The sequence below is a fragment of the Heptranchias perlo genome, chromosome 18 (genome assembly GCF_035084215.1).
Source record: "Heptranchias perlo isolate sHepPer1 chromosome 18, sHepPer1.hap1, whole genome shotgun sequence".
Lineage (NCBI taxonomy): Eukaryota > Metazoa > Chordata > Chondrichthyes > Hexanchiformes > Hexanchidae > Heptranchias > Heptranchias perlo.
In genome coordinates, this window is record NC_090342.1 from 47,974,823 (window position 1) to 47,996,379 (window position 21,557).

The 21,557-nt window shown below is 44.1% G+C and overlaps 1 protein-coding gene across 5 annotated transcripts in view; it reads left to right on the top strand.

Annotated features, from left to right (window-relative positions):
• yaf2 (YY1 associated factor 2) overlaps positions 1-3,061 on the top strand; it is a 166,830-nt gene extending 163,769 nt beyond the window's left edge. For all 5 annotated transcript variants that reach the window (XM_067999877.1, XM_067999875.1, XM_067999876.1 and 2 more), the window contains one exon: positions 1,230-3,061. In XM_067999877.1, the coding sequence (XP_067855978.1) occupies positions 1,230-1,473 (244 nt within the window). In that variant the 3' untranslated portion in view covers positions 1,474-3,061. The remainder of the gene's footprint in view (positions 1-1,229) is intronic.
• Positions 3,062-21,557: the final 18,496 nt, after the last annotated feature.

The following is a 21,557-nucleotide window of genomic DNA, read 5'->3' on the forward strand; positions in this document are numbered from 1 at the left end:
TCCTTTTTTATGCCAATTTTCTACCTTTGCTTGCTGACAGCACTCATTTCTCCCTGGGATACAGTTCCACGGGTGCAGATCTCCTTCCTATACATTGCCCAAGTTGTGATTTTTCAGCTATGAGTGTCAACTGGATATTCAACTACCGGGGACTTCACAGCAGACCCAGATCCTCCTTTCCTGTGCGCTCCTGCAGTAGTCAGTGGATAACCTGGCTGACATTTTCCCTATCCTCACCCTGGGTGATGAGGCCAATCGTAGCACCTCTTCCTCTCCCCCACCCCTCCCTCCCCCTCCCCCCATCCCAGCTGAATTCAGAGCAAATCAGGGTTTGAATCTGGGAACTTGAATGCCTGGCTCAGCTACTCGCCACTGTCATCAGCGGAGCCTCTGAGGGAGTCAGTGCATCCTGAGTGCAATTTATTCTGAGCACTGTATACACAGTCTGAGATGGCAGCAGCAAGCACACTCCTTTGTGCTGATTGATCATACAATGGTTCTTCTCTAATAAAATATACAAATGTAATACATGTTGGATTATTGGTGGTAAACCTGTTTAACTTCTGATGAAGATCTTTAGAAACTGTACTAACTAACAGAATAATCTGGTATCCCTACCACATCACATGTAATTTTGGAAATTAAGAACTGGATTGCGAGCCTAGTGATAGATTATTTCAGTTTGACAGAATGGGGAGGACGTGGGGACAGGCATTTAAACTAGGCAAAAGTAGGAATAGACTAGATGTCAGACAGTTTTTCTTTTCCCAGAGAGTAATGAGCCTCTGGAATGCATTGCCGGCTTGCATGCCTTCAAGAGGGAGCTGGGGCAGAGATTGAATCATATAAACGGTAAGTGGATTAACAATTAACATATGCATGGCCAATGTGATGGTCTGGACTGCTTTCGATCGCCTGAGGGGGTCAGAGAGGAATTTTCCAGATTATTTTTGTTTCCCTTATTAGAATAAAAGAAAGAACTTGCATTTATATAGTGCTTTTCCCAACTTCAGGACATCCCAAAGTGCTTTACAGCCAAGTACTTTTTGAAGTGTTGCCTGCGGGAAGATGGGAAGGGTCTAGTCATGATGCTCCAGGCATCATGAATATGGGGCATGCTTGATGGACCAGCTGGACTATTCCTGCCCGTCCTTTTGTTACATTCGCAGCTCTTTGAAGTGTACTTTTATTCACATTCTCTTGTATTTTGCCTCCACCCGTTTTCCTAGGCCAAGGTTAAAAAATGTGGATCGAAGCAGTGCGCAGCATTTGGAAGTGACTGTGGGCGACCTGACAGTCATTATTACAGACTTTAAGGAGAAAGCGAGGTCAGCCCCTGCGGCCACTGCTACCTCGAGTACCACTGCCGACCAGCACAGCCTGAGCAGCTCCAGCTCCGACAACACAGAGAAAGGCTTGTCCCGGTCATCGTCGCCTAGGGGAGAAGGATCAGTAAACGGTGAATCTCACTAAAGTGCCGGCCGACCTACTTCCTTTACTCACTCCTGTGCTCAACTGTTCAATGGACAGCGTCTCAATAACTTCAGTCCTGGGCGTTCAGTGTTAACACTGGCAAGTCGGGCTGCCTTCTTCAGTTTCGGTTTCAGTGCTTTCTAATACTTGCGTACCAATCTGGAACTCTTGCACTGCGGCATGTTTTTGAGTGTAATTTTCTATAACTTAGATCGGACTACCTAAGTAATGTGTTCGAGGACTGAATTGTGAAGCAGCTGGCTTTAGGTATTCAGTGCTACCTTTGGTCAATTTTCAATCGGCTGCTGCAGTAATGAAACAATTTATGAAAATCATTTGCCTAGTTAAGTGCACCTGCTGGTACTTGGTGTGGTTAAATAGGAAAAGCATTCTCAAAAGCATTTGTATAAATTCTTGCCAACGTTTTTTCAACACTTGTTATTTGGATGGAAAAAAAATTCACTAGCCATTAAAATCGTGGCGTTACAAATGTCCACTGTCATTCATTTCAGTAAGTTACAGTTTTAATATGTAGTCTTGGGCTAATTGACCAGGTTTGACTGAGGATACAGTCCATGCTACTTAACTGCAGCCACTCGGGTAAAGGAATTGAGTTGCTGTTATATATTAAAAAGAAGGGTCGTTTTGCACCCTTGTCTAATTGGGAAGGGACGCAGATGCGTTGCTTGCGTGACTTTGTATTTCACGCATGTCCTCTGAGCAGGGCGCTCCCTGCCTTACGGTGGAAGGCAAGAAACAAGGAAAACGCTAATAATTAGATGCTTAGTATGTCTAAAAGTAGTTTTAATGGTATGTGTGGGAATAGTTTATGATGATGTTGCCAGTTCCGAAAACTTCAATTAAGGTGTTTTGCTGATGTTTTGAATTTGCGACAGTATTTATACGTATTGTTGGAATAAAAAAAATTATGCAAGAACACATTCTATCTTTGAAGCTCTGTTACTTCTCTACGTTGCTTTTTAATAGCCTTCTATGTGTATTATCATTGGCGAAAGCGACTCGCTTTTTTTTGAGAGGGCTCTGTGCTGAAACTTCGCGCGAAGGCGGTTGGGAGGTAAACAAAAGGATTTGTTGAAATATCACGGTCTGAAGTTTAATTGGTACTAGATGTGTTTCTGTCCCTTTTTTTTTGTACATCTCACATTTTCCAAGCAATACAAGAAAAATACCTCACAGGCATTTAAAAAAAAGGAAGTAAGTATTGCAGCAACTAAAAAAGAAACCTTAAGCAGAGCTGAAGTTACATTTGTTACCGGCGGGCAAAACACCTTTTTTAAAAACAACTAAATGGTAACAGAACTAGTGGGTGATATGGGGAGGGCCTAGCAACTGTGTGTGATGTCAGACACCGTTCCAATGTAACATGCAAAAGTGGCATAGACTGTATTTTCAGATGTAGGTATTTGATACTGATACCTGTATTCAGTGATTATAGATTGTTTTACATGAGATTTTTATATCCTTTAAAAAAAACTCTCGGTGTTCATGCTGATATGTGTAGTGTTTGGTATATATTTGATTTCTATCAGAAAAGCAACTCACAATTAAAAGATATTTGAATTATAAAGGCCAGTATCCGTTTTTAAAGTGGGTGGAGTGGAAGGAAAACAATTGCAATAATTGTATTTATTTTAGCCAAATGCAAAAGATGCTGCTCGACAGTGAGCAGGATTACATCAGATGGTCAACCACGTCGCTCCGGGGAGAAGGCCGACACAAGTAAGTCACAATAGTTGTACATTTTCTTGCTTTTATTGTTCAACCTGCTCTTCTGGCCAGTTCTCTCCCTCTTCTCCCTGCCCTCCCTCCCTCTCCTGAAGGTGTGAATTCCTTTCTAGGATTTGATTCAATGGGATCCTAGGCACCCAATCGGCCATTATTGAGACTTGACAGCGGGGACCTGCGAACTATTTAACTGCAAGGGGCATCGCAGCTAACTATCCTCTCCTTATCTATTACTGATGCTCTAATGACATTGAGGGATATTTTACTTTGAGGATCTTAATAGGGTGAATGTTTGTTTTTGTTTAAGTTTGCCATTAAGGGAATCATTGTTGTTTCTTGTGTGAGAGCTGTCTGCCATCAGCCTTTAGCCTTCCTCTGGGAGAAGAAAATCAGCTGATTACATCATTTTGTTTTTGTTCCAATTTTTATTCTGAGAAAGATTGAAGAAGGTTAAAGATGCTTTTTTTATGTAAGTGATGACTGTTGTTTAGCATTTCTCCTATCTTCCCCAACAACCTATTTTGAAGTTATTACTTCCCGGATCCTGTCACTCCGTGCACCTCCATCCTCAGCTGAACGGTTGCAGAGTGCAGCATTTTCCGATACCTGGAGCTATTGCTGTGTTCGAAGTCGAGGCATGGAGATCCCTGTCGACCTGCTGCTCTCCTGCCCCAATCATCTAGTGGCCGAGATGGGTAACTAACTCACTGCTAAACCTTACCTCTCCATGTTGCAGGGTTATCAGTGTACCCACCCACCTTGGTCCGTCATATCCAAGGCTGTGGTGAAGTCATATGGGGGGGTAGTGGGAGAACTTGATATTGTTTCCTTGGATTACATTTATAAACTGGTCAGGGCCACGGTGACTGATTTTTTTATTACAGGGGGATTCTAAGATCTTTTCCAGTGTTATGGGAATCAAATTCCGCAATTCCGGGTGTTTTTCTGTGAAAACCACAAACCAGCGGCCTTGAAAATGGTGGTTCGTACCCTCCTTCTAGTTTCCCAAGAATCCGATCGCGCCTCATTATTACAAACTCATAAAGACCAAAGAAGTTAATTGTCTCACCACCAGATTTGAGCTGTTGTATCGACTACAAGCATACCGTTGCTATCTAGAAATGGAGCCTTCATGTACCTTGGTTTTGTTCTCACCTCCCAAATCCATGCTCATCTGTCCCACAACTCCCTGTTCCAATGCCTCCGATCAGGTTTCTGCCCTTCCCACAGCACCAACCTGCCCTAACCCAAGTCACATATGACATTCTCTGTGACTGATCGTGACTGCCTTATCCCTCCTAGTATTCTTCAATCTCCGTGTAGCCTTTGACACGCTTGAACATCCTCCTCCAACGCCACTCCTCTGTTGTGCAACTTAATGGGACTGTCCTCACTTGGTTCTACTTTTCTTTATCCCATCGTAGCCAGACCATCTCAACCATTGGCACCTGTCACTTTGCCAGTCCTCCAAGGATCCTCCTTCTTTTCCTCATCTACATGCTGCCCCTTGGTGACGTTATCCATAGACACAGGGTCAGCTTCTACATGTATGCTGACAACGACCAGCTTTACCTCTTTGCCGCCTTTATCGATCCCTCCACTGCCTCTATGCTGTCAGGCTGCTTGTTCGACCTTCATTGGGAAGACCAAAGCCATCATCTTTGGCCACCACCACAAACACCATACACTTGCCACAAACTCCATTCACCTCCCTAACTATTGTCTGAGGCTGGACCAAACTGTTCACAGCCGTGGCATCTTACTAAACCCCGAACTGAGCTTCTAACTCCATATCTTCTCCATCACAAAGATTACCTACTTCCATCTCTGTAACATCACCTGCCCACACTGCTACATCAGCTCATCTATCATTGAAACACATATCCGTCCGTTTGAATTCCAGTGTTCTCCTGGCTGGTCTCCCATCCTCAACGCCCCCATAAACTTGAGCTCATCCAATGCTCTGCTGCCCATATCCTATCTCGCATCAAGTCCCGCTCACCCATCACCCCTGTCGTCACTGACCTACATTGGCTCCCAGTCCCACAGTGCCTCGGAGTTAAAATTCTCATCCTCATTTTTAATTCCATTCATAGCCTTGCCCCTCCCTATTTCTGTAACCTTTACAGCCCCCACCACTAGATTGCACCATTCCTTTGACTCTAGCCTCTTGTGCATCCACCCCCCTCACCCTTCACCCCACTATTGGTGACCGTGGACTTCAGCCATCTATGCCTCATGCTGCAGAATCCCTCAGAACTTCTCCAACTCTCAGGTTTTGGTCATTTTCCTTTGGCTCAGCATCCATTTTGTCCTTGGGCCTCTGTAAAGCACCGTGGGACATTTTTCTACGATAAAGATTGAGGCAACTGAAGGGGCTTCGCCAATGATGGGGTGAGTGGAAAATGGCGGGATGCACAAAAGGCCAGTGGCGGAGGGGTTAGAAGGCTGCAGAGATTGGGTGGTGCAAGGTAGTGGAGAGACAATGATGGGGGTTTTAAATTCCAGGCATTGGGAGACTGGGAATCAATGTAGATCATTGAGAATGGGGAGCGATGGGGTGCAGGACAAGTTGGAGTTTATTGAGGGTTTTGGACAAGTTGGAGTTTATTGAGGGTGGAGGATGGGAAGCAGGCAAGGAGGACTTGGGAGATACTTTGATTGTGTTTGGACTGGTGGGAGTTGGACTAAGTGAGGGCACTTCTACTGAGCTGGACATTGGAGGAGTAAAGATGGAGGAGGATGTTGTGGTTCACCGCATCAGATCCTGTGGGAGATCGAGGAGGACAAGGAGGGATCACCCACCACTGTCAGTCACAAAGGATGTCATTCATGACTTTGGCCAGGGCAGTCTCGGTGCTGTGAGCAGAGTAGAAGCTGAACTGAAGGGTCTCAGAGCACTTTACAATAAGAAGGAATGGGATGCATTGGATACAAAGCACGGGGAAAGAGGAGGGAACTGAAGAGGCTAGGATGGGAACTGATGGTACACCGAAAGGGGAGGGTTTTGAGGAGGTTTTTGAAAGTAGGAATGGAGGTGGCAAAGTGGATGGATCTAGATAGTTCCAGAGGACAGGAGTGCTGTGGATGAACCAACTGGTTGATGGTGAAGAGCAGGGAACAAGGAGCAAGAAGGAGTCTGATGTTAGAGGAGTGGAGAGAGGTAGGGCAGGAGGAGATGGAGAGATTTGGAACATGGTGAAATCAGGTCACTGGAATATGGGGATTCAGTGGATTCTGGAGAGGAGGACAGTGATGGGAGTGTGGGAATTGGTGTATGTGAGGATAAGGGCTGCAGCGTTTTGGGTAAGTTGAAGTTTGTGGAGGATTGTTGCAGGAAGGATGTGATGAAGTGATGTGCTAGGGTTTTAGCATAACAAGAGGAGAGAAATGGGCAGGGGTGAGCATGGAAGAAAGTAGTTTCGGTAATGGAGTTGCTTTAGGGGGAAAAAGCTGAGCTCGGGCTGGAGCAGAATGGTAAGATTTTGCAATTCGTGATATCAGCCAGGAAGGTGTTTGGCCTGAAGGCCAGAGGCTTAGAAGTGCTGAAGGGAACGAAAGAGGACGGCCTCGGCTGTGCCAACATTCAACTGGAGGAAGTTTTGGCTCATCCAGGTCTTGATATCTCATAGGCAATTTGAAGTTGTGGCAACAACCCTTTGGCCAGTGGAAGAGGCAGCAAGGTAGAACTGGATGCTGTCAGCATAGCTGTGGAAGCTGACCCCATTAGATTATGAAGAGATGGAGGGCCAAGAATGGGCTGCTGGGGTACGCTGGAGGTGACTGCAAGTGAGGAAGAGAAGTCATTGGCAGCAATGTAAGTGCTCTTTAATTCATCCTTAGCAACCAGATAATTGTGTTTTTCCCCTACATCCTTGGGGGATTTTTTTTCTTATTATTGAAATTTGCTTACTTGCTTATAATTAATTTGCTCATTTACTTAGTTTTGCTCTTGTCTGTCCCACCCACACCTATCCAAGTCATAGTTAAACTATTTTTAAAATTTTCCATGTTCAGCATTCTGTGCCCTGATCACATGGTACTACTTCCAATTTTGTAAGACTGTTTTAACTGTAATGGCCATTGTAAGTTGGAAGTGCCTTAGGTTTAGAGATGAATAAGACTTTCCGATGGGGGTGGAGTAACCTTACTGAAGCTCACAGATGGACACATTTTTGCTGTACATCTGCACTATTTCTGGAAAATCCTTAAAAAAAAATTGAAATCACTGTTGTGCTGAATTTATGAAAGATGTAAAGTAATGATTATAGGCGTGAGTTTCTTTTAATTGAGAAACCAAAAATGCAAAGACCTATAGTCCAGAACATTGTCAATTTTGAAAAGAGAAAAAGAGACAAGGTAAAAGATGAAAACACTTGCATTTATATAGTGCCTTTCATGTCCTCAGGATGTCCCAAAACATCTCACAGCAAACAAAGCTAGTATCAGTAATGGTGACCGTGAAACTACCGGATTGTCGTAAAAACCCTTTGGTTTACTAATATCCTTTAGGGAAGGAAACCTGCCGTCCTTACCTGGTCTGGCCTATATGTGACTCCAGACCGACAGCAATGTGGCTGATTCTTAAATGCCCTCTGAAATGGCCTAGCAAGCCACTCAGTTGTACAATCCTGCTACAAAAAGGCATAATCAGCGGTTCAAGAAGGCAGCTTACCACCACCTTCTCAAGGGCAATTAGGGATGGGCAATGAGTGCTGGCCTTGCCTGTGGCACCCACATCCCATGAATGTATTTTTAAAAAATTATGTCATTTTAAAGAGTAGTTACCGTTGTTATGTCGAGAAACGCGGCAGCCAATTTGTGCACAGAAAGATCCCACAAACAGCTATTGAATAAATGACAGATAATCTGTTTTAGTGGGGTCAGTTGAAGGATAAATATTGGCCAGGACACTGGGGGAACACCCCTGCTCCTCTTCAAATAGTGCCGTGGCATCTTTTCTGTTCACGTGAGAGGACGGGATGTGGGGGGAGGTCTTTGTTTAACGTCTTATCTGAAAGACGGCACCTCTGATGGCGCAGCACTCCCTCAGTACTGCAATGAAGTGTCTGTCGGGATTATGCACTCCAGTCTCTGGAGTGAGGTTTGAACCCATGACCTTCTGTCTCAGAGGTAGATCAGGAAGTAGGTGATGAAGTTACTCCAAGCTTGGATTTTGAAAGCCTGAATACAGAGAATTACATAGAAGTTACAACACAGAAACAGACCCTTTGGCCCAACAAGTCCGTGTCAGCATTTACCCTCCACATGAGCAAATAGTTCCAATCATATTTACCCACCCTATTCCTATATTCCTTCAACCCTTTCCATTCATCCGTCTAATCTTGAATGGTGACATGATTTCTGTTTCAACCACTAACCCTGGAAGTTAATTCCACAGCCTCACAACTTACTGTGTAAACAGGTTTCTCTTGCCCTCTGTTCTAAATCTCTCACATTTAATCTTGTATCTATGGCCCCTCATTCTTAACCCCTGGACACAGTCTGCTTCTACCCACTCTGTCCCATCTTGAAGATCGTAGGAGGAAGGAAACACTGAGTGAGATGAAGAGTTCCACTGCGTTGGGGTCTTGGGAAAGAATGAGTCAAAGTAAGAGATGAGTCTTTATTGCAAAAGTGAGGGTGCAGGGAGGAGGAGGAGCACGAGGATGGTGTACTTGCAGTTTTAGAGGAATGAGAAATGTTCAGTGATGTACTCAACATAGTGTCTTGATAAATAGAGAGAGACAAGAAACATTGTGATGGGAAGAGGTTGTGGGGTGAGAGTGTAATTTGCTATTGGAAGGTGAGCTTTTTCTTGTATCCAGTTCAGGAGTGAAAGAGAAATGTTATACCAGACATGGGATCAGTATTTAAGACTTGGATGGACTTGGGCTTTATAGAGCATTAAGAATAGTTTAGGAGAAAATAAGTGTCTGGTATGAAAGAGGAAACCAAGGTTCTTGAAGGCAACATTAACAATATGTGCGATGACGTGCCGTTTGAGTTTGGTGGGATGTTGAGACCACCGATGTCGATAGATGAAAAAATAGCAATGTAGCAGCCATCAAAGTTGAGAGTTAGCAGATGTTCAGACTTGAGAGAAGTGAAGTAACTGCCTTTGAAGAATTGAAAGAAATAATTTCATTACCTATTGAAGCAAATGGAGATCAATATCTAGGGATTCAACCATTCCACTGCAATGGAATGGAGTTCTGCAATTTGCAGAAATTTGATGAGTGTGGAAAGGAATTCTTAGTGAAACACACGATGGTAACTTTTTTGAGGCGAATGGTGCCAAACCACGTCAAAGGTTTTGGATTTATCAACGCCATTTATGACATAAGGGCCTAGAAGTTGGTCCACGCAGCGCCCACTTATTAGGCGCTGCTCAGACTATTAAGGCCTCAATATGGCGGGCAGGAAGCGTGCGCACACTTACGGCGGGTAATTGCTCCACCCGTCATATTGGATAAGGCCAAACAAGCGGTGTCCTTTACCCACACCTGAAGCAGGCGTTAGGCCCTTTGCATCTGCAATTAAGGGACCTTATGTCTGTTTGAGGCCCCCTTTTTTAAGATTGGTTTGTGCTAAGGCAACCGGCGCCACCACGGGCTGCACAGGTAAACCAGCCCTAGGGATAGTGTGCATCAAAGAGGATAAGTAACTTCCCTGAATGTGGAGCCAGGATCTCCCCTCTGTTCCCGACACCGACCCCCGCGATCCCGGACTCCGACCCAGGCCCCAATCCTCGACAACACTTACCTGAAGGCCGCTGCCATACTAGCAGCAGACCAAATTTAGAGTCCTCTTCACCGGCCGGCTCTTGACGCTTCGCCAGGAACAATGAAATGAGGCCCGAGGCCCAAAATCTGGAGAGCCTCAGGCCTCACCATTCAGGGGTGGGGGGTGCGAGCTACGCTCCCCGCATGCCCAAAAATGGTCGCAGCCCAATTTCTAGACCTTACTTCTTTTGCTGTACCCCTCCGTTTTACTCCAGGGAGCCCCTTACACTATATGAAAGCTCAAAACGGTGGAGGTCCAAAGAGACTTTGGGTTCCATGTACATAGATCATTAAAATGTCATGGACAGGTACAGAAAATAATCAAAAAGGCTAATGGAATGCTGGTCTTTATATCTAGAGGACTAGAGTACAAGCGGGTAGAAGTTATGCTACAGCTACACAAAGCCCTGGTTGGACTGCACCTGGAGTATTGTGTTCCGTTCTGGGCATCGCACCTTAGGAAGGATATATTGGCCTTGGAGGGAGCGCAGTGTCGATTTACTAGAATGATACCTGGACTCCGAGGGTTAAATTCCGAGGAGAGATTACACAAACTAGGGTTGTATTCCCTGGAATTTAGATTAAGGGTGATTTGATTGAAGTTTTCAAGATGTTGATGGCAACTGATAGGGTGGATAGAGAGAAACTATTTCCGCTGGTTGGGGAGTCTAGGACTTTCAGGAGTGAAGTTAGAAAACACTTCTACACGCAAAGGGTGGTAGAAGTTTGGAACTCTCTTCTGCAAACGGCAGTTGATGCTAGCTCAATTGTTAATTTTAAATCTGAGATTGATAAGTTTTTGTTAACCAAAGGTATTAAGGGAAATGGGGCTAAGGCAAGTAGATGGAGTTAGGTCACAGATCAGCCATGATCTCATCGAATGGAGGAACAGGCTCGAGGGGCTAAATGGCCTACTCCTGTTCCTATCTTCCTATGTTTAACAACTCCTTACCATGGAGAAAACTACATTCAAAAACTGGATATTTAAAAAATGCTCTGAATAAGGTTCAAACCCTCAGTTTCAGAAGTTTGAGGTCAACAATTGGCAGCATTATTTTTGCTGCAGTACAGATAAGCCTCTAATAACAGATTATTCCTAACTGGTACTTTAGGATGATCCCCTTGTTTCTTTTTCTCCTACCACTGATATTATTTGCAAGATGATCTCTTTCATTCTGTGGGAAGTCTGCATCCCAACAAAAAAATCTATGCAATCTTATTTTGTAACCATTCTTCCCAAAGTGGTTTCCTTTCATTTGTCAAATGCTGCACGAAGTACACTGGGCCTTTCCCCATTGCCCGCTCTTATGCAGGATATTGGTGACTCCTGTTAAACTGCTGTTGGAAGGTCAGATTTTCAGATATAATCCCCAAAAAGAGCAGCACTCAAAAATTCAGGATTCAAGATGGTTGATTCTGCCTCTAGATGTAATTCAACTCCTTATTGAACAAAAACCTTGGACTTTTCAGTGCCTGAACAGTTGATTAGTTAATTAACTGTATTGAGCTATACAACCACTGAGGAGCTTGTGGTCCCCAAGTCTCAGGGAACACTTAAAGTATGCAGTAGGAATTACTGTATGCGGGGTAACTATTTCTAATGCCCTGTTTTACAGTTTGGAACTAAACGTTGCTGTTTGTTCAATGAATCAGCAGGGAAAGACTTACCGTTTAGAATGAGGTGACCTTCTAACTAATGCTGAATGCTTGTCTTGTGGATTTTGAAAATGTGGAGAAATGAGAGGCAGTTCATAGGAAAATAACAAGGATTTAAGAAAAATAATCCTCAATAAAACTAAATAGTTAGTACAGCTGCTTTGGGCTCCATGCAGAGTGCTCACATCTAGTCACGTAGGTGCATGCTGGGAGTGTTCTCCATAGACTGATCACGTGTAGTTATGTGTAGCCAGGCTGGGCAGCCTCTAAGAGGAAAGGATCTCCATCCATGAACCAAGTTTCTTATGGACAAGCAGAGGTGCATGGAGAACAACACAAAATGACTGGCATTCTGATTTTCCCTCCTTGCTCCCCACAAGGATTATGGCCTCTGCTAACCTCCTCCTTACTGCAGAATGGAATGAGATCAGGAACTCACTGAGTGGAGAGTCTTGTGTAAATCTGTATTGACGGGTAAACAGACCGCAGTACTCTGCCATTTCTCTCCATCCTCCTCATCTTACACATAATCTATACAAATGGTTTCATCATAGGAGTGACCCAGTGGTAATTGAAAGTCACATTCCAACTCTATTGATTTGACCCCTGGGTAATAACTGACGATGAATGTTACATACACTCAAACAAAAATGCTTGTAAACTGAGATGATGACCTCTGATTTATTTTAGAATATGTCAAAATATGTTTTAAAAAAAAGTACTCCTCGATGACATATAGGTTTTGTCTCTCATACTGCTACTTATTAAAACACAGGCTTGGGTCAGAAGTGGACTTGCAGACTGGGACCTGAGTTGAAATCCAGCCCACACTGTAAGGGCGCTCTGAAGGTTGAGCTTGTCAAACTCACAAGTTCTGAATGGTAGTACAGAACCATTTGACACAAATATGGCGATCTTATCCTCGAGATAAAGAGGAAGGCACGGCCATGATGGGAGCTGAACACTGCTGAATATGGAGTGCACTATTGTGGGGAAGAGTTGTGGGAGTTTTACTGAGAGACTAGTTGTGCTTTACTTGACCTGGACGTGCTGACCCATAACACTAGGTGGGTAAATAAAGAAATGTTTCATTGACAAGCACTGAAATCCTTAACTTGAGTACAAAGCTCACCAATATATGGTATAGGTTTATTACAAGGTTTGATTAATAGTTTTTGTAATGCTCAAGAAGATATTTTTTATTGCATTATTGGAGAGATTAACATATAAAACAGTATGATTTATGTTCTTAACAGCTAGGATTCCCTTCTAGAGCAATGTTACAAATTCGGGCCGATCATGGATATCTTCTTGGGTACAGAGGTATCAGTCTCTCCCTTGAGCAGTCTGAGTGTCTACTTTTTATGGAAGTTGACTCCCAATGCCCTATATCTGCATATTTGTGATAGCAGGACCCAGGAATCTAACAGTGAAACTCTCTTATGATTTAGACTGGATTTCCATGTCTTACACACATATACTCTTTCAATTCCTCTTAACACTCGGTGAGGCATAGTTTGGTTTGAATTGTAATCTGCTTTATTCCACAGTAGGTGAAACACAGAACAATTGAATTGATGAGAGTCACTTGCTACAATCAGTGCAACTTCTGTTTTTGTACTGTTACAAAAATAAAGAACCCGTGAGGGCTAGCTCACTATAACATGTCATCTAATTCAACTTGAGAAGCACAATCTCTGTGTACCCTGTCTTAACACTCAGGACGGCCCTTCACAGCTTCTGCTGCTCTTGAGTTTTAATAGACTGTCACAGCCTCCACATAGATCACAAAAAGGTTCCTAACACCATTAGCAAAGTATCCTTCTGAATAACCCAGCATGGCTAACAAATTGTCCGTTGTTTGGGTCTCTGAGAGAAACAACTTCTCATTTCCCATTGTAATTACCATTCCACAACTCAGCATAGGGCTGTCTTGGGACACTAACTCTCCTTAGGAAGGCTTCTGCTAAAAAAAAACACATCTTAACATAGCTCACTGCCAAGTCCTTCCTGTGGAAAAAATGGGCAAAGAATCCCGAACCGTGAAAATGCTGCAATGGCAGAAGGGTTATGATCAGCTTCAGAGGCAGGACATAAATCACATCAGACAACCATCCACAGCCCGTTCTTTTTCTACACCACTGGCTGATTTGCCCAACCAGTGAGGCAACTCTCACTACATATTAGGGTGAATTCACTAACTGGATGCTTCCAGTGGCGAGCTACATCCAGTCTATAGCACAGAAACAAGCCATTCGACCAACTGGTCTATGCCAGCAGTTATGCTCCACTCGAGCCTCCTCCCTACTTCATCTCACCCTAGCAGGATACCCTTCTATTCCTTTCTCCCTTATGTGCTTATCTAGCTTCCCTTTAAATGCATCTATGCTATTTGCCTCAACTACTCCTTGTGATAACCCATTCCACATTCTTACCACTCATTGGGTAAAGAAGTTTCTCCTGAATTCCCTATTGGATTTATTGGTGACTATCTTATATTGATGACCTCTAGTTTTGGACTCCCTCACAAGTGGAAACATTTTCTCTATGTCTACCCTATCCAACTCTTTCATTATCTTAAAGACTTCTATCAGATCACCCCTCAGCCTCTTTTCCAGAGATAAGAGCCCCAGCCTGTTCAGTCTTTCCTAATAAATATATCCTCTCAGTTCTGGTATCATCCTTGTGAATTTTTTTGCACCTTCTCCAATGCCTCTCTATCCTTTTTATAATATGGAGATTGGAACTGTGCACAGTACTCCAAGAGTGGTCCAACCAAGGTTCTATACGAGTTTAACGTAACTTTTCTGCTTTTCAATTATATCCCTCTAGAAATGAACCCCAATTCTTGTGTTGCCTTTTTTATGGCCTTATTAACCTGCGTCGCTACTTTCAGTGATTTGTAGATCTGTACCCTGAGATCCCTTTGTTCCTTTACCCCATTTAGGGCTATAAATTCGGCCGCGTAGCATCCGTTTTTGTAGGCGCTACGCTGTCTCCTAAGGTCCCAAAATGGCATCTGGAATGCGCGCACACACTTCTAGCGTGACGTGCGCCGGTCAGCATCTTGGTAAAGGCATTTGTGCATGCGCAGGTGACGAACGCCGGTACCATGTAAAGTAAGGAGAATATGCGTTTGATCAGTGTGCAATGCTGATTTAAAGGGATAGATACCATTTTGGCACTCAACGCTCCAGCCAATGCACTGTCTTAACCACGTACAGCTGAACATGTCGTAGATAGCCTGGAGGACCCCCCCCCACCAACTCTCTTTAAAGGGAACATGTAGGAGTTACAAGTTAGTTTCTGAATTATTGCTTCTGGCTGCTGATGCATTTGTACCTGTTTTTGGAGGTCTGCTATACTTGAATAATAGGACTAGGGGACATAACCTAAAAATTAGAGCCAGGACTTGCAGGAGTGAAGTTAGAAAACGCTTCTACATGCAAAGGGTGGTAAAAGTTTGGAACGCTCTTCTGCAAACAGCAGTTGATGCTAGCTCAATTGTTAATTTTAAATCTGAGATTGATAGATTTTTGTTAACCAAAGGTATTAAGGGATATGGGGCTAAGACAGGTATATGGAGTTAGGTCACAGACTAACCATGATCTCATTGAATGGTGGATCAGGCTCGGGAGGGCTAAATGCCACTGGCACTTGCTGCCTGTTGTTGTGTGCCACCTTCTCCTGCAAGAAAGCGGGACGTGTGTCAGTGATGTTTGGGTGATGTGCCTGTCATGGTTGAATAGCTGCCAGTGTGTGTGTGACCTGTGAGATGTGGGTGTGCAGCTTGCAACAGTGGTAATGTGTGAGGGTGAGAGGAAGCATCTGATTGGAAGAGTTGAGTACTGATTGAAAGAGTTTGTTGGTATGTGGGTGATGGGGGGTGTAATGCGTGGAGTAGTGGATGCGGCTAGTGGTGCAGTTTGTAGGAGACGCCACTTGACAGTTGACCTCACTCACCTTGACCACTTATGTCAAAGCATTGAACTTCTTCCTGCACAGCATCCATGTTCGTGGTGCTATGCGCCTGGCATTGACTTTGTCCCCTACTGCCTCTCACTGCCTCTTGAGCATATGCCTGGAGGACCTCTTGCCCCGCACCCCCCCCCCCCAACGGACATAGGATGTCCCTCCTTCTGTCCACCTCTTGCATCAAGGCCACTAGTGCATCATCAGAGAACCTTGGTGCACGCTCTCTCACAGGCCCGGTACAAACTCAGATCAGCAGCTTGGTGAGGTCTGGTGTGCAGATTGGAGGATGTGGGATTTAGTAATGCGTAACCTTTATTCAATGTTTTAACATATCTCAGCAGTTTGTAAACATAGGGATGGGACCTGCATCTGTGTTTTACATGTGTGATGTCTGATCTCTGTTCAGACTCCGTGTGGACCCGTATCTTATTTTTTGCAAATAAGAGGTGCAGGCTGCCTTTAAGTGGTGCGAGCCACTCACACGATATCTGGGCCCCCTGCTGGTGAGAAGTCACTGAACAATGCAGCTAGGCCTGGCTGCTTGTGCTGGAATCAGGTAAGTCAGCAGGCAGCACGAATCTAACGTGCTGCCTGCATCGGAACGCCAGGCGCGGGATAATCGCGCACCACGACCCCTGAGCCCGGATTCGGGGGTTATCGAATTTAACCTCCTTAGACCCTTATTATCCAAGCAATATGTGGCCTCCTTAATCTTCCTACCAAAATGCACCATCTCATATTTATCTATTGAAATTCATTTGCCAATTACATGTCCATTCTGCAAGTTTATTAATGCCTTTTTGCATTTTGATGCATTCTTCTGGAGAATTGCAAATGTTACACCCTTGTTCAAAAAAGGATGTAAGGATAAACCCAGCAACTATAGGCCAGTCAGTTTAACCTCAGTGGTGGGGAAACTTTTAGAAACAATAATCCGGAACAGAATTAGCAGTCACTTGGATAAGTGTGGATTGATTAGGGAAATCCAGCACGGATTTGTTAAAGGCAAATCGTGTTTAACCAACTTGATGCGGTGACAGAGAGGGTCGATGAGGGCAATGCGTTTGATGTGGTGTATATGGACTTTCAAAAGGCGTTTGATAAAGTGCTGCATAACAGGCTTGTCATCAAGATTGAAGCCCATGGAATAAAAGGGGCAGTAGCAGCATGGATACAGAATTGGCTAAGTAACAGGAAACAGAGAGTAGTGGTGAACAGTTTTTTTTCGGACTGGAGGGAGGTGTACAATGGTGTTCCCCAGGGATTGGCACTAGGACCACTGCTTTTCTTGATATATATATATTAATGACTTGGACTTGGGTGTACAGGGCACAATTTCCAAATTTGTAGATGAAACAAAACTTGGAAGTGTAGTGAACATTGAGGAGGATAGTGATAGACTTCAAGAGGATATAGACAGGCTGGTGGCATGGGCAGACACGTGGCAGATGAAATTTAACACAGAAAAATGCTAAGTGATACATTTTGGTAGGAAGAATGAGGAGAGGCAATATAAACTAAAGGGCACAATTCTAAAAGGGGTACAGGAACAAAGAGACCTGGGGTATATGTACACAAATCGTTGAAGGTGGCAGGGCAGGTTGAGAAAGCGGTTTAAAAAGCAAACAGGATCCTGGGCTTTATAAATAGAGGCATAGAGTACAAAAGCAAGGAAGTCATGATGAACATTTATAAAACACTGGTTCGGCCACAACTGGAGTATTGTGTCCAGTTCTGGGCGCCGCACTTTAGGAAAGATGTGAAGGCCTTAGAGCGGGTGCAGAAGAGATTTACTGGAATGATTCCAGGGATGAGGGACTTTAGTTACATGGATAGAATTGGAGAAGCTGGGATTCTTTCTCTATCCTTTTCTTTCATTGGTCAGGGAATGAACCATTGGGCACGATGTTCATGAGGCAGATGCAGCATTGACATCGCTTCGCTGTTATCGGAGTGACGTTCCGGCAATTTGCGGCGCAATATAGTGCGGTGTCAATGAGTCCATTTAACGTCGTTCGCCACCAAACCTGCCATTGCAGCAATTTCTGGCCAAGTGTGTTAAGTTTAGACAAACACGTTTTATACCAGAACAGAAAAGAGAAGGGACAGTTCAAAACAGAACAGTGCCAAATATACGACGAATTCAACAGCAGAAAGTAAATCAACATAGGTCGGCACATCATTCTGTGATTTGAAATATATATGGAGCTTCTTAAGACCGTGAATTGAGAGACGAGAAAAGAGCTGATAGATGTGGGGAAATCAGTCCCTCAAAACAAAATCCAAAATCACTGTTACTTTTGGGGAAATACAGTTTTAAAAAAAACTTCAGTAGGAGTATTAAGAACGTAATCAACAAAAGAAAATTTGAGCAAGAGTCTGCACAAGGTTGGGAACTCTGCTGCATTAAAGTTGGAAGAAAAATTGCTTCATTTTCTACCCAGAAAGTACACTTCAGCATTTTGTGAAATAATAAACAGTTTGCAAGGAAGCAAAGAAATTGGAGCAATAATCTGCATCATATCAAAATACTGAATTGAGGAACTTGGGCACTTGTGATTCCGGAGAGTGAGAATCACAGTAAAATGGCGTGTATTCACATGGAATGTTTGTCTGGCGTGTTTCTGGGCATGCTTTTTGATGATGGTGAATTGGTTATTCTGACAATGTCTGAGTCCCTGGGATGCACCAGTACAGAAATGGTATTGATGTTCTGGCGGAAGTATCTTATAATTTCTATGATTCTATCAAATACAAGAAGTTGCCATAGAAACATGGAAAATAGGAGCAGGATTGGACCATTCGGCCCTTCGAGCCTGCTCCACCATTCAATATGATCATGGCTGATCCTCTATCTCAATACCATATTCCCGCTCTCTCCCCATACCCCTTGATGCCTTTTGTGTCTAGAAATCTATCTATCTCCTTCTTAAATATATTCAGTGGCTTGGCCTCCACAGCCTTCTGTGGTAGAGAATTCCACAGGTTCACCGCCCTCTGAGTGAAGAAATTTCTCCTCATCTCAGTCCTAAATGAACTACCCCTTATCCTGAGATTGTGATCCCTTGTTCTAGACCCCCCCAGCCAGGGGAAACATCCTCCCTGCATCCAGTATGTCCAACCCTATCAGAATTTTATATGTTTCAATGAGATAAGTGGTACAATGCTCTGTATTATTAAAAATAATGACATTGAGAGTTAAGGACAACATCCAACATTTAGGCCAACCACTAACTGAAAACCTCATCCTTTTGGCTTTGATGGAAATGTATGAATCAAAGGAGGAACATCAGGAAACTGCAAGTAGCCTCCTCGTTAATCTGTGCTGTAAGTTTACCACTGAAGTATGCAATGAGACGCTGTCAAAGTTCCAACCAGGATTCCACCCCATTTCTATGTGTTGCTGACTCTGGCAACACGTGTACAGTGAATGTGAATTGCATCGTATCTTTGTTCAATCCTGTCTTGAAAACTATGCTTCATATAGTAACAGATGAGAGAATGAAGTGCATATTCTGTTTTGCATTGTGCTGTTTCAGTGAGAACATTCAGGCATACCCAGCCATCATAGACCCTGCACTCTTCTTCCATGAGTTTTCGACTACATACTTTGAAATTCATGGCTGCCCACGAAAGAACCCAAAGTGAGCACCGCAGTATTTGATAGAACCAGCCAGATAACTTACCTACTACCCAATTAAGAATGAGCTACCAAAGTTAATTCCATGCACCATAAAACCTCCAGTGATTTTAGTGTCACTCGGGGTCTCTGTGGGGAACAATATACTGCCATAGACAGCAACTGTGAAGTGCTCGAGAATCTGGTCATTAATTTGCATAATTAAATCTGTATTGCTATGGACCAAACCAACAATGCATTTTTCTGAGAAGTATCAAAATGAAATCCTTTGCTGCTTTTAAGTTCTAACTCCAGACGTTACAAACCAGATAACAGAATCCATCTGCTGGCAATGAAGAAAGACCAAATTCAACTGGAAGCACGAGCGGTGAGATGCACCTCATCTATTTCTGCAGAAAGGAACAGCAGAATCATCAGACTCAACTTGTGGCTCGAGGACCTATGTAAGAGGGAGAGACTTTTATAGACAACTGGGGAATTTGTCAGCGGCAAAGTAAGCTTATTAGGAAGGATGGCCTCCATCTTAACTTTCTGGGTGCACAGATGTTGGCCGTGAATTTTGAGGTGGCCTTTGAGGATCATTTAAACTAGTTGAGCCAAGGATTAGAATAGATAAACCAACCAGTAGTTTTACTGGTGTACATAGTACTAATAGTCTACCCAGATTTTCTAAAGGTAAGGCACAGAAAAGGAATGGTACCCAGAGTCATCTAACTGATAGAAGCATTTCAGTGGTCTATGCTAATGCAAGAGGTCTTAGAAATAAACTGCTGGAACTACAATCTTAAGCAGCATTAGAGAACCCAGATGTTACTGGGACATGGCTAGATTTAAATGATGGTGCTGAATGCCATATTGCAGGGTATAACTGTTTTAGGAAAGATGGAATAGGTCAGAAGGGAGGAAGTGTGGCCTTATTTGTCAGAGACAATCTGCCTGCTGTGGCAAGAGAGGTATTAGCACATCAGCAGTAGCTGAAGCTGTTTGAATTCAATTAGTCCAAGCCAATGGCCCTAAGTTTATGATTAGCACCTGTTATAGACCTCCAGGACAGGCATCCCCAGCTGATGAGGAACTTTGTTCATAAACTGCTAAGGCCTCTAGCCTGGGCCTTTTTTGATGGACCAATAAGGGTGACACTGGCTTGCCCTAGAGTCACCAAACAAGAATCACCACAAGTGCCCCTTTCTAAGGCACCACTAATATAGGAAAGAAACATATGGTCCAATTAAACTAAAAGAAGCCAAAATAAGCAACAGAGTCCTAACAAAAGCAAAGGGAACCTTCCCAACTAAATCAAAATGTTGTTATCAGCGTCTTTAAGACACTTTATACCCTGTGGAAGGCATCAAGCACCGGTGAACACGGCATGCTCCCTCTCCAGGGGTACTGAGAAGACTGTGGAGGAGAGGCAGGCAGTCGGAGCGACCAGTCCCATGGGCCCCGTTCATCCTGGACCTAAAAATTGCTGTTTTAGCCAGGCCCAAGAGCAGGTCCGTGAGAAGATCCTCCGACTTACCCGCCCCGAAGATTAGGGTGTAACCAAAAGTTGAGGAGCAAACCCATCGGGGGCAGCAACCTCTCACACTGTTTATATACACACGGGCCACAAAAATCACATGCGGCCGAGGAGACTGTGAAGGTGCTTCAAAAATGGTTGCATATGACTGCTCCATGCAACACTTTCCACCCCAGATCCCCCATGTGCAGGACTCCTGCCCAGAGAGCCCTCCATTGGGGTCCTTCGCCTCTGCCAGACGGCAAGTCTGATCAGAATACAAGGGCGAGAAAATGGAGAGTGCGCAGGATATTATAAACTGGAGAGCCCGGTGGTGAAGAATGGAATACTCGAGCCTGGTCTTCAGTTGCTTCCAAGCCTTTATTCACAGAGCTCCACGTTACCAGCCCCACACCCGAGATAAGCTCTCAGATAAATGGTACCAGAGAGTCCCCAATTGATACGCACCACCTGAATGCAATTTAATACTAATTGATATAAATCATACAATTAACAGATTCCCTTCCCTTTAAAAAAAACAAAAAACACAGAGCCAGTCCCGACAGTCTCCACACCCCCACACAGAGCCAGTCCCGACAGTGTCCACACCCCCACACAGAGCCAGTCCCGACAGTGTCCACACCCCCACACAGAGCCAGTCCCGACAGTGTCCACACCCCCACACAGAGCCAGTCCCGACAGTGTCCACACCCCCACACAGAGCCAGTCCCGACAGTCTCCGCACCCCCACACAGAGCCAGTCCCGACAGTCTCCACACCCCCA